This window comes from Alosa pseudoharengus, unplaced genomic scaffold (assembly GCF_046254945.1).
Source record: "Alosa pseudoharengus isolate Yale_2024_CS ecotype anadromous, Long Island Sound unplaced genomic scaffold, YU_APseudo_1.1 YU_APseudo_1.1_scf_17, whole genome shotgun sequence".
Lineage (NCBI taxonomy): Eukaryota > Metazoa > Chordata > Actinopteri > Clupeiformes > Clupeidae > Alosa > Alosa pseudoharengus.
In genome coordinates, this window is record NW_027468640.1 from 35,009,906 (window position 1) to 35,022,251 (window position 12,346).

Consider the following 12,346-nt stretch of genomic DNA (forward strand, 5'->3'; position numbering starts at 1 on the left):
CCAAGACTTTATATGGAGTCAACTTCAAGTCCAGATTTTCTTTCCGTAACAGCTGATAAACAGAGGAAAAACAATTAACTGTTAGTTACCATGTATGTGTTTTCTGTACATTAGAGGGAGAGAGAGAGCGTGAGATAGAGAGAGAGAGAGAGAGAGAGAGAGAGAGAGCGAGACCTTGTCCATTAGTGATATAATCTGCAGGATGAGCTGGTCTTGTCTAAGGTCGTCTCCATGTTTGAAGATGACTGGGTACAAGCCTCCGTCCTCTGCCTTGAAGATCAGCTTAGCGGGCATCAGGGCACTCTGGTCAAGGAGGGAGGGAGAGAGAAAAGTCACATAGAGACAAGTACACAGCTATACACACACCACACAATACATCTTGACAAAAAGGACAAAAATGACTAGCACACAAGCCAACACTCATTAAAACAGAAACATAGTCCCTTTGTGCGGATGAGATGTATGAGTATTCTTTATTTTTTGCGATCTTAAAGCAGCACTTTGGAGTTCTAGTCTAAAACAAGAGAGCTAGCTAGAGTCAGCAAATCTCGTGCTGTGAAATGTTTTCTTTCATTATTGCAGTGTGTTCCTACCCGGAATACAGAAGTGGTCACAGAAACACCGAAACTCTAAGACATAAAAAAACTCTCTCTCTCTCTCTCTCTCTCCCTCTCTCTCACACACAGATACCTTAAAGAGGGTGGCTGTCTCTGGTATGATGCCCTTGATGCGGACCTGGGGCTCGAGAGGGAGGGGGATGGGCTCAATCTCCGACAAGTTCACCTTCTCATTATCAGCCAGCAGAGTCTGCAGTCGTTCAGTCTACACACACACGTATGTACACACAAACAAACACACACACACACACACGTATGTACACACACACACACACACACACACACACACACACACACACACACACACACACGTATGTACACACAAACACAGACACGTATGTACACACACACACGTATGTACACACAAACATGTCACTATCATAGTACATTTACATTTATTCATTTAGCAGACGCTTATATCCAAAGCAACTTATATATATCAATTATATTACAAGGGCCATTGTCTCCAGAGAAACGCAGGGTTAAGTGCCGTGCTTAAGGGCACAACGGTGGAAGACTACTGCATGCTAGCCCAGCTTCTTAGCCACTATGCTACCACCTCTCCAACAGTGCTGATGCATAGCTACACAGAAGTAGCTATGTGTAGTGTCTGTATGATGTCTAAGTTGAGGTGTGTATTTATGAACTGTTATAATGTAACTTTTGCCAAGGTGCGAGTTGATTATGTGGAGTTGAAAGTGTGTATGTAGATGATGACTGTGTGTGTGTGTGTGTGTGGTGGTGGTGGTGGTGGGGGGGTACGTGTGTGTGTGTGTGTGTCTGTGTGTGTGTGTGTGTGGGGGGGGGTACGTGTGTGTGTATCTGTGTGTGTTACCTTCTTCTTGCGGTTGCCGCTTTCTCTCTGCACAGCTTTCATGAGCTGCACCAGTCTGTCCACAAACGTCTGCTGAGCGGCCAACAGAGAGCGCATCACCCGCACACTCTTATCCCCCTGAGAGAGCGAGAGAGAGAAAGAGAGAGAGAGAGAGAGAGAGAGAGAGAGAAAGGGAAAGAAAAGGAGAGGAAAGAGAGCGCAGTGAAGTTGAATGTGAATGTAAACTGATACAGAAGCAAACAGAAGCAAAATGCGGGTTAGCATTTGTTTTATGAGTGTGTGCTTATTCTGCCTCTCTCTCTGTGTGTGTGTGTGTGTGTGTGTGTGTGTGTGTGTGTGTGTGTGTGTGTGTGTGTGTGTGTGTGTGTGTGTGTGTGTGCGTCTGTGTGTGTGCGAGTGTGGGTGTGTGTGTTTTTATGTATACCTTAAAGGACAACTCCAGTCTTAGAACAACCTATCAATAACATGTAAACTTTTGTTGGGGACCAGAATGGCATAAATCTGAGTGGATTTGAGAAAGATCAGAATATGCATTTCCAATGACATAGATCTATAACCTTGGGGGCTAGCTTGCTACTTTAAAGTAAATCACTACTCTAAGCCACTTACAAAATATCACTAAACTTCTGTGATACTGTAGAGAGGGCCCCTACAGACAAACCAGCGTAATTTTAAGTCCGTACAAGTTGATTCAAGTTCACTGTTCAAATAATGGCCATAATAATCTATGATATGAACTAATATGCTGAGGAAATCAATTCAAAAGTGCTTCGGGAAGAAGTTTTTTTTCACATACAAGGCATTTCAGGCCACAGATATAGCCTAGGGGACACAATGAAAATAAATTAACACTCCCCTCAATGTCAACACTATTTCTTTGCATTGATGTGCGACTTTAGAGTTGACGAACTCCGGTTATATGCAAATTCCTTGCTGTAGACAACGCATAGGACTTTATTTTAATCAACACTTTATTTTTATCAACACCATCAGGCTGTTTTTTTAAAAGTAAATGTTCCAATCAATAATCTAGGCAGCACATTTTCTTCTCTCTCCTTCATTTTACAGTCTAATGGTTACTGACTATAACGGCTCAGGGTCAAAGGTCATACAGAATCGATTAATCTGCACTATTTTTTTTAATCAGTTTTTTCTCAAATTAATTAATCGAAATTAATCAGTTATTTTGACAGCCCTAATTATATTATATTATATTATATTATATTATATTATATTATATTATATTTTGTGTGTGTGTGTGTGTGTGTGTGTGTGTGTGTATACCTTGAGCAGAGCCTGGCTGAATCTCCTCATAACGCTCAGGTACATGTCATGGGTCTTTGGATCCCTCTGCTGTGTGTCCTGATCTTCACACTCCACAATCACATACCTGCAGATAGCACACACACCTCTATTACACACTGACACCACCATCACACACACACACACACACACACACACACATCTCATCTTACCTCATATCACACACACCTCTATTACACACTGACACCACCATCACACACACACACACATCTCATCTTACCTCATATCACACACACACCTCTATTACACACTGACACCACCATCACACACACACACACACATCTCATCTTACCTCATATCACACACACCTCTATTACACACTGACACCACCATCACACACACACACACACACACATCTCATCTTACCTCATATCACACACACACCTCTATTACACACTGACACCACCATCACACACACACACACACACACACACACACACACATCTCATCTTACCTCATATCACACACACCTCTATTACACACTGACACCACCATCACACACACACATCTCATCTTACCTCATATCACACACACCTCTATTACACACCAACACAATCACACACACATCTCATCTTACCTCATCACACACACCATTCACTGGCTCAATGAGACACAATCCCAAAGAGGACCAACCCACTCACAACATACCAGCGTCCAACACACACACACACACACACACACACACACACACACACACACACACACACACACACACACACACACACACACACACCAAAAAATACTCTTACCAGTAAAGATAGTTTGCCAATGTGGAATTCTTACAGGCTCGTGAGATGAGGAATGTGCACAGGTCCTGCTGTGGGAAGAGGAGAACAGATACACAGAGAGAGAAAGAAAGAAAAAGAGAGAGATAGAGAGAGAGAGAGAGAGAGAGAGAGAGAGTGAAAAGGAGCGTCAGCCAGCCCACAGACTTTTACCATCTACCTCTTCTACCCTTTCACCTCCTCCTCCTCCACCTCCTCTTACCTCCAGGTTCTCTCCATCCGTTCCATCCTTCCCTCTCTGTGTGCTGGGAGCAGCCGGTGTGGGGACCTGTGAACTGGACACACAAAGAACAGGCACTTGTGATTGAATCTGTGTGTGTGTGAGTGTGAGTGTGAGTGTGAGTGTGTGTGTGTGTGTGTGTGTGTGTGTGTGTGTGTGTGTGTGTGTGTGTGTGTGTGTGTGTGTGTGTGTGTGAGTGTGTGTGTGTGAGTGTGTTACCTGTCCAGGTCCCCCAGCGTGCTGCTCTCTCCCATGCCTCCCTGGCTGTCCCTCTTGCTGCTGGGCTCCAGGCCTCCGATGATGTCTGTGTAGCTCTCGTACTTCAGCGCCTGCACCAGCTGCAGCAGGTACATCAGCAAGTCCTGCACGCAGCAAACAACAGCACAGCTGTGTGAGTGACAGACCAAGCCTAGCAGTGTGTGTGTGTGTGTGTGTGTGTGTGTTTTTGTGTCCAACACGAGTGTCCAGGGTGGTGCTAGCATGTGTGCACATGTCACTGCTGCTGAGGTTAAGGTAACAGGGCACAGACAAGCTCACTTAATCATCAGTCTGTTATGAAAACAACTTAAGCCTCTCCTTCACACACACACACACAATAGCGGTGTCACGATTTCGATCGATTGAAATTACATCTCAATCTCGAACTCAAAGGTAGAATCGATGCAGCCACACCCCCAATGTTACGTCCAGCATGTATGCCAAGACCAAACACACACACACACACACACACACACACACACACACACACACACACACACACACACACACACACACACACACACACACACACACACACACACACACACACACACACACACACACACACGCTGAACTGTGGCATCAACACTAATTTTAAGGTGCAGCCAGTTAAAAAATACACATCAACCGACCGAAATCAAAGCCCCTCTTGCTACTCTGAAATCGTGGAAGTATTTTGTCGTTCATTTACGTCAATTAACACTAACTTAGCCTACTCAACTTAGCTAGTGAAAAGATGATCTAGTTACAGTCCAAAATTACTTTAAGGCTTAAAATGCACATTGATAAGTACATCCATGAACACTAACCTTGGGTCTCAGTGTGCTGAAACAATCAAATTATCATTCTGTGTTGTTTCATTTCACATCTCACATTTCACAACATCTCTGTTTAATGTTTGTTCTGTTTACAACCTCGCGGTTGGAACGGTTCAAAATAAAAAGCGGTTTCAAAATAAAAGCCCCGAAACAGAATAGGAAAAGGCCAAAAAAAGTAAATAACATATAAGGAATGTATTAATTAAAAAAAGATTGAAAATTAAATCGAATCGTGACTTTAACATCGAAAATTAAATCGAATCAAGGATTTGGAGAATCGTGACACCCCTAACACACACACATACACACAGGCCATTAGCAGATGAGCCATAGCATAACGTTGTATGGTAGGATTGGTGAACAGGGATGAGAACAGCTTCAGCAACACACACACACACACACACACCTCGTCGTCGGCCTGCTCCAGACGGGCCACGGCGTAGCGCCGGACGGTGGGGTTGGTGAAGTGCGAGGAGAGCAGCTCCAGTGAGTCCTCCACGTCCATGGGCCTCCACTTCCCCAGCAGCTCCAGCGCCTGCTTGGCCTCCTGGGGCAGCGCCCAGTTCACACACTTCAGGAACTTAGTCAGGGCCTGCAAGAGCATCCACACACATCCGCACACACAGAGAGAGAGTCACGGACAAATGCACAAATCATATCCAAGCACACACCCACAGAATCCTCCATATTAGGGGAACAGGCATCCATACACACTGCATGTTGAAGACAGCCCACACATGTGCACATGTCTGGTGACCAAATTTCCACATAACACAGAGTTCCTTCAATAAATGATTTCATACATTAAAGTTTCGCTCACCACAAAAAAAAAACACATATGATTTTAAAATTGCACTCATATAATAATTTTATGGCATATTGCTCATTCATGCAGTAATGTCATGCACTGACTGCCTACTGTGTCACTGAAGTCATAAAATAGCACATAGAGACACACACACACAGACACACACACACACACACACACACACACAGACCTTCTCCTGAGTGGTGAGGTAGTAGCGAAACTTCCACACCAAGTCCTGCTCCTCAGAGTTCAACAGCTTGGTTGGAGGGTAGCTGACGATGATCTGCCAAGGACACACACACATTTTAACACATTTCTCACACATACACACACACACATTTTAACACATTTCTCGCACATACACACCCACACAAACACACAGGTCACCCTTCATGCTACCAATGCAACAATGCACACAAACAGCAAAAAAAACAGAAACACACAACACACAACATTATTTAAAATATGCAATCTAATCATTTATCAAAGTTAAAATTGACAGTTTACATGTAGACATTTATAAGCATACTACTTTTTACTGACATTTAGCTGGTCTCTTGTAGCAGCGTTGGGCTTCAAGTCGTGGTCAGAGGGTCCACTCCTCAAGCTACGAGCCAGTTTATGGTGCTTACTCTCCACCAGATTCTCCTGTCAGATCGAAAGATATTAAAGCAAAAGTGTGTGTGTGTGGGTGTGTGTTGGTGGTGGGGTGTGCTGAGTGTAAAATAAATATGTGACCGATTGTCTATATCTATGTCTAACAGTTTTGTACTACCTGTATGTCAACATGTGGTTTATGTGCACATGTGCATACTGAGTGTGTGTATTATGTGGGGTGTGTGTGTGTATGTGTGTACTGTATATGTGTGTGTGTGTGTGTGTGTGTGTGTGTGTGTGTGTGTGTGTGTGTGTGTGTGTGTGTGTATATATATACAGCTCCGGAAAAAACTAAGAGACCACTGCACATTTTTCTGATGTCATCCTACAGTTGCTGAATGACATTCGAATGAGTTGACAGTCATATTCAAATTTGCAGTGATCTCTTAATTTTGAATATGATTTTATATTTGAAAATGTCACTCTCCTACCACAGAATTACATCAGAAAAATGTGCAGTGCTCTTTTTCCAGAGCTGTATATCGTGTATGTGCATACATGTGGGGTGTGTGTGTGTTTGTATATGTGGGGTGTGTGTATGTAAGAGCGTATGTGTATTATGTGGGGTGTCTGTATGTGTGTGAGTGTGTGTGTGTGTATATATGTGTATGTGTGTGTGTGTGTGTATGTGTGTACTGTATATGTGTATACATGTGGGGTGTGTGTGTGTGTATCCATGTGTATTATGTGGGGTGTGTGTATGTGTGTACATGTGGTGTGTGTGTGTGTGTTCTCACCATGCACATCTGGGGGTCTGGCACTTTGACAATATCTGAGCTGCTGAGATGAGGGGTGGCATCATCCCCATCCTATCAGGAATGAGAAATAAACACCATTAACCAATCAACAGCCAGTATTCAGGCATTCACAATGCTCATCATTGAGCAGCTCGGTAAGCATTATCCAGTCAGCAGCTAGCTCTAAAGCCCATTCAGACTGCAAGCGACAACAGACCATGAAATGTTAATGCAATTCAGCAATTACAGGCTAAATAACCACTGCCGACAAAGCCAGTACAATTTGAACTTTTGAGGCAACAAGTGATGAGTGAATCGGCGAAGTTCATCCCGAATGAAAACTATCTATAACTATTTTTCTGTTTCCTTCTCACTCTCTCTTTCTCATAATTAAACACACACACACACACACACACACACACCTTCTCATAGTAGACAATGCTGTACTCTCTCTCGCCAGTCTTCACCCTGGGAAACTCCACCATCAGGTACATAAAGTTGGAGCTGCGCTTCTCACTCTGAAAACCAACCACACACACACACACATTTTTTTTATCATGCAATAAAATCATAGTAGTAACAGATTCTAAATGTACTCAAATACTTAAATAAGTATAAGTATAAATACGTGTGTGTGTGTGTGTGTGTGTGTGTGTGTCAGAGTGAGTCAGTCTTCTTTTAGATATCTCACCTCATTGATCATCTCTATCTCTCGGAAGGTCAGCCGATCCAGCCAATCCACCTTAACCATGTGACCTTGCCTATGGGCCTTAGTCAACTAGTGAAATGAACAGAGAAAAAGAATGACAGACACACAGAGTGGGCAAGGGACAGAGAGAGGAAGATGTGGGGCACATTACAGAAGCTTGAGGGAAGAACCCCACAATGGAATACCACGTGAGCAGTGAGCACAGACCAGCCAACACAAGCATCATACCTCAACGTGCCTCAACAGCCAATCAAACGCAAGGACACTCTCAAACTCAGAATTCAGTTAGTAGCATATGTAACTTTAATAAATCCAAAGCATTAAAAAAATGACCTTTAAATCATGTACCCTTGTCTTTTTGACAAAACACACACATGACCAACATGGGAAAAGAGCTCAGGGACATGTCAAATGGTAGAGTGTACCTGGGACACCTGTTAGTCAGCACAGCACACACAGTGCAGTGAGCAAAATTCAAGTCAACCAGCCAGGATGCTTCACAAACTGACAGTGCTAGTTAAATAGCGAATCATAACATTAGATACAAGCAAGTCTCTAAAAAGACACCCAATTACAGTGCTCAAGACCTGCCCAACTATGTAACGAGGTAAGTGCATAATTTTACACACCACAACATATCCACTTAACTATAGATGAAATATGTGCATACATAGGCCCAAACAACACACTCATTCACATTCTAATGTACATTCTAAATACACACACACAGACCCACCCACCCATCCCAAACACACACACATACACACACATATACACACACATATACACACACATATACACACACACACACACAGATACAAAAACACACCCGTCCCTAGCCTTCTCTCTCAATTCCTACTCACATCACTCAGAATCTCCAGGTCTGGCCCCTGGAACAAACAAGGGTAAGATGCAACTAGGAACAGGTAATCTCTTCAGCTCTCTTTCTGTCTCTCTGATGCGCATGCACGTACACACACACTCACACACCACATCGCTTTTATGGACCTTTTCAATTTGTTCCTGGAAAGTTTCAGGTTTAATCAATGCAGCCAAGTTGTGATTAAAATGCATCAGACTGTAGTGTGCTCAATAAAATGTCAACTTTAAAATCGCTTTTTTTTTTTTATCCTTGAGTTACCCTGGAAATCCAGAGTTCTCACGAGAGCACAATGAAATTGTCTCTGCGAGACACTCTGGCAATGAGCAATGATGCACGTTACTTTTTCCCCTTGCATTCCGGGGAACCAGCTAAACTGATGAAGACAGCGCTGCAACGTTGGAGGACAGTAAACATTGGTCGTAGTGTTATCCGATTGCGTCGAAGTCCGAAATCATTCAGAGTAAACATGGTCTAGTGTTATCCAATTGCGTGCAGTGAGATTTTTAAATGCATGCTTGTTGCTGCCCCTCGAGTTGGGCCATTACATTGTTCGTGGCCAGACCCTTGATCTTTCTAGATTACCAGGGTCTGGATTTTCCAGGCTATCCTTGAGTTACCATTGGCTCAAAATTGTTTTCTGTATAACTGGAAATGGTGTGGGATAGCATGTTTACACATATGAATGTTACTTTGTTGACTGTGCCATGGAGGACACCTGTCCATCATTAGTGACAGGCTTCGGTAAAATGACTGCAATTAAAATGGCGAAATTTCGTCTTTCCTTCAGGTAACCACCTTTTTTCTTATTCACCTCCCCCAAAAAAGCATAAACTGAACCATGACTAAAAAAAATCAATGTATGAACCGAAACATGGATTTAGTGCATCGTTACACTCCTAGCTCACACACAAGCACAAGTACACACACACACACACACACACACACACACACACACACACACACACACAAAGACACACACCTTGGCAAGGCGGCCCATCTGGTCCTCAGCCAAGGAACTGCTGGTGCGGCCGGGGGTAGAGCTCGGGTCAGCCCCATCCCCCTCCACGCCAGGCCACACCTTTAGGTCGTGCATGCCCTGCCGGAACATTCTGGAAAGGAGAGGGAGAGGAGGAGAGTGAGGGGTAGAGAAAACATTCACTTGAAGAGATGGCCTGAGAGCAGATAAAAGCCCAATCCATGCTACACTTCACATGACCTTCTTCCATCAAAATTAATTTCAGGGTGTTGTTCAAACTTCCCATCTGCAAAAAAAACCCTACATAATGTTTCTGTTAACTCAACCATCATGTCTTCTAAATACTGACCCGTGTTTGCCAAATAAGGTGACAGTGGTGCCCCCTACGGGTGTGGCTCTGCCAGGTCCATAGACGTCCCACACGGTCAAAGCCACCTGGGCACTCTGAGGGAGGTCAGGGTACTTCAGGGGCAGTCGCAGCCACTCGTTCCAGCTGGACAAAGTGGGGTCACACACAAACACGTAGCACAAAGGCATTAACACACACACACACACACACACACACACACACACACACACACACACACACACACACACACACACACACACACACACGCAGTTAGTAACTCAAATAATTGGTAAGCAATTAGTAATTAACGGCACACATACACACACTTCCTGTCCACAGATATTAACAACCAAAATGATAACACACATAATAACTAGGCAAAATGAATTTGCTAATTTAACTATGGGTAAGAGTAAAAATCGATGAGTCAGCTCAATGCTCCCACACTCAACACGATAGCTATAGTTCATACCCGAGAACATTGCTTTTTGACAGACTGTGGTTCATGGTCAATATTGAATAATAAATACATACAAAAGCCAGGACTTAAACAAGGAAAGATTCTGGGCCTGAAGTTCTCAGAAATTGCCCTAGCCATTACAGAATAAATATCTATTTTCATATCTCCAACAACCCAGGCCATGCCTATATTGCCGCACCATGCAACACAAACTTACTTCCACCGTGTGCTGAAGGCCTTGTACGAGGTGCGTACAGGCAGGGCGAGAGGCTTTCCCTCTGCAAACACCTGACAGGTGACGTACAGGTCTGAGCAGCTCTCCTGGTAGAGGCCGGAGAAGCGCAACATGGGGTCCTCCAGCAAAGCCTTATAACTCTTCCTCTCCCGACGGCCCTCCAGGCTACCACTGGAAGAAAGGAGGAGAGCAGAGTGGACAGAAGAGAAGAGAAGGGAGAAGAGAAGAAATTAAGACAAGGAAGAGGAACACAAGAGAGAAGAGAAGCAATATAAATGAAGAGAGCAGAAACAAGGATATGTAATAACTTCACATTGTGTATGTGTGTATTTATGTGTGCGTGTGTGTGTGTGTGTGTGTGGTACAGAGACATTTGTTGACAATTTACTGGTGTGGCCATACTGTTACATGCAAGTAAGTTTACTCTAGTCAACACGAGGCAAATGATAATGACCGCTACTGACTTTGATACCTGATCACTTAACCACCACCTCCACTACTGTTGCAATGAAAGACTATCTATTTTGCCCAGTGTACAGTTCTGGTCATTTGGACGCACTTGACTGGCAAATGTGATGAGTGAACTGTTGGCAACATCTGCACCAACACAAATATAGTCTTTGAAACGAGGATATGTCAAGAGATATTGCGACAACATCTACGTCTACACAGCATGCGCGTGGGACTCATTGGGATGTCGGACGTCATTTGTGTGACCCTCCCAGAAAACAAAACAAAATTAAATTCGTTTACTGGCTGTCACGAGAGCGGCGCGAGGGGCGATGAGCGCTCGGAATGTAATGATGTCAGCGGGCGCGAGCCTCCGCTCGCTTCTCAAGCTCTCTCTGCGGGCTCGTTGAGCTTCGAGTTTTTTCCTTGATTCCCAATCGGTTGCCATGCCTTCCCGGTAAACATCGCACAAAACAGGAGAAATCTCTCCAGAAAAGTAGCCTAAATTATAGTCTTTGTAGTTAGGTTATCAAGAGTGGTGCAGACGCTGTCATAACGAGTCTCTGAACAACATTGACAATGGGCAATGTTGTTAATACGCATCCAATAACCATGTTACTAATGTCACGGTGTTCAATTTCGAGGCGTATCGTTAGTGTTGTCGACACTAACGTTACTCGGGAGTAGTCAAAGCAATTTAATGTTATAGCTAACGTTAGCTGTGGTAGCTCGGTAGTGAAGATCCCGTTCATAGTGTAGCTGCTAAGTGTGACAACTTCTCTCCAGCGCTAGGATAAGTGGCCATCAACAACAATGAGTCAGGGAAAATTACTTACATTTTCAGTTGGACGTTGATGTCCAAGTCACAACTGTAGACATAGTTAAATGTGTCCATGTTCTTTCAGTTATAAAACAGCTAGGTGAGCCGTCAGATACGAAGAAAACTATCCTCTTCCAGTAGCTTTGCAAGGCCTCGTAATCGAGACACTATGCTGGAGGAAGAACCGCTAACGTTAACAACCAGAAATCTAACGTTACCAGCACCGAGCTTTTCCCTTGTCAATAACCTACACGCTGTGTACGTCGCAGGAAGACAGTAACGTTAATTTGTGCAAAACTGCCTGGTATGTGCAACTTAAACCCAACTTCGATGCTGCGTGATAGGTAAATGACTCTACATGATGTATTTTTCCTCAACAGAAAACAACAGAGAAGCCTCAATACAG

At 43.8% G+C, this 12,346-nt stretch overlaps 1 protein-coding gene across 3 annotated transcripts in view; it reads right to left on the bottom strand.

Annotated features, from left to right (window-relative positions):
* pik3c3 (phosphatidylinositol 3-kinase, catalytic subunit type 3) overlaps window positions 1–12,346 on the bottom strand; it is a 15,875-nt gene extending 3,529 nt beyond the window's left edge. Inside the window, exons 1-19 of one of the 3 annotated variants that reach the window (XM_076289387.1) lie at window positions 11,957–12,346; window positions 10,653–10,841; window positions 9,976–10,119; window positions 9,630–9,759; window positions 8,631–8,657; window positions 7,750–7,836; window positions 7,481–7,576; window positions 7,059–7,130; window positions 6,208–6,312; window positions 5,855–5,947; window positions 5,263–5,448; window positions 4,000–4,142; window positions 3,763–3,835; window positions 3,525–3,589; window positions 2,737–2,842; window positions 1,453–1,569; window positions 691–822; window positions 175–303; window positions 1–52 (exon numbers count right to left, since the gene is read on the bottom strand). The exon at window positions 1–52 is cut by the window's left edge and continues 18 nt beyond it. In XM_076289387.1, the coding sequence (XP_076145502.1) occupies window positions 1–52; window positions 175–303; window positions 691–822; window positions 1,453–1,569; window positions 2,737–2,842; window positions 3,525–3,589; window positions 3,763–3,835; window positions 4,000–4,142; window positions 5,263–5,448; window positions 5,855–5,947; window positions 6,208–6,312; window positions 7,059–7,130; window positions 7,481–7,576; window positions 7,750–7,836; window positions 8,631–8,657; window positions 9,630–9,759; window positions 9,976–10,119; window positions 10,653–10,841; window positions 11,957–12,015 (2,005 nt within the window). In that variant the 5' untranslated portion in view covers window positions 12,016–12,346. Of the gene's footprint in view, window positions 53–174; window positions 304–690; window positions 823–1,452; window positions 1,570–2,736; window positions 2,843–3,524; window positions 3,593–3,762; window positions 3,836–3,999; window positions 4,143–5,262; window positions 5,449–5,854; window positions 5,948–6,207; window positions 6,313–7,058; window positions 7,131–7,480; window positions 7,577–7,749; window positions 7,837–8,630; window positions 8,658–9,629; window positions 9,760–9,975; window positions 10,120–10,652; window positions 10,842–11,956 lie in introns of all 3 variants that reach the window. The other 2 variants (XM_076289386.1, XM_076289388.1) reach the window with 2 other exon arrangements.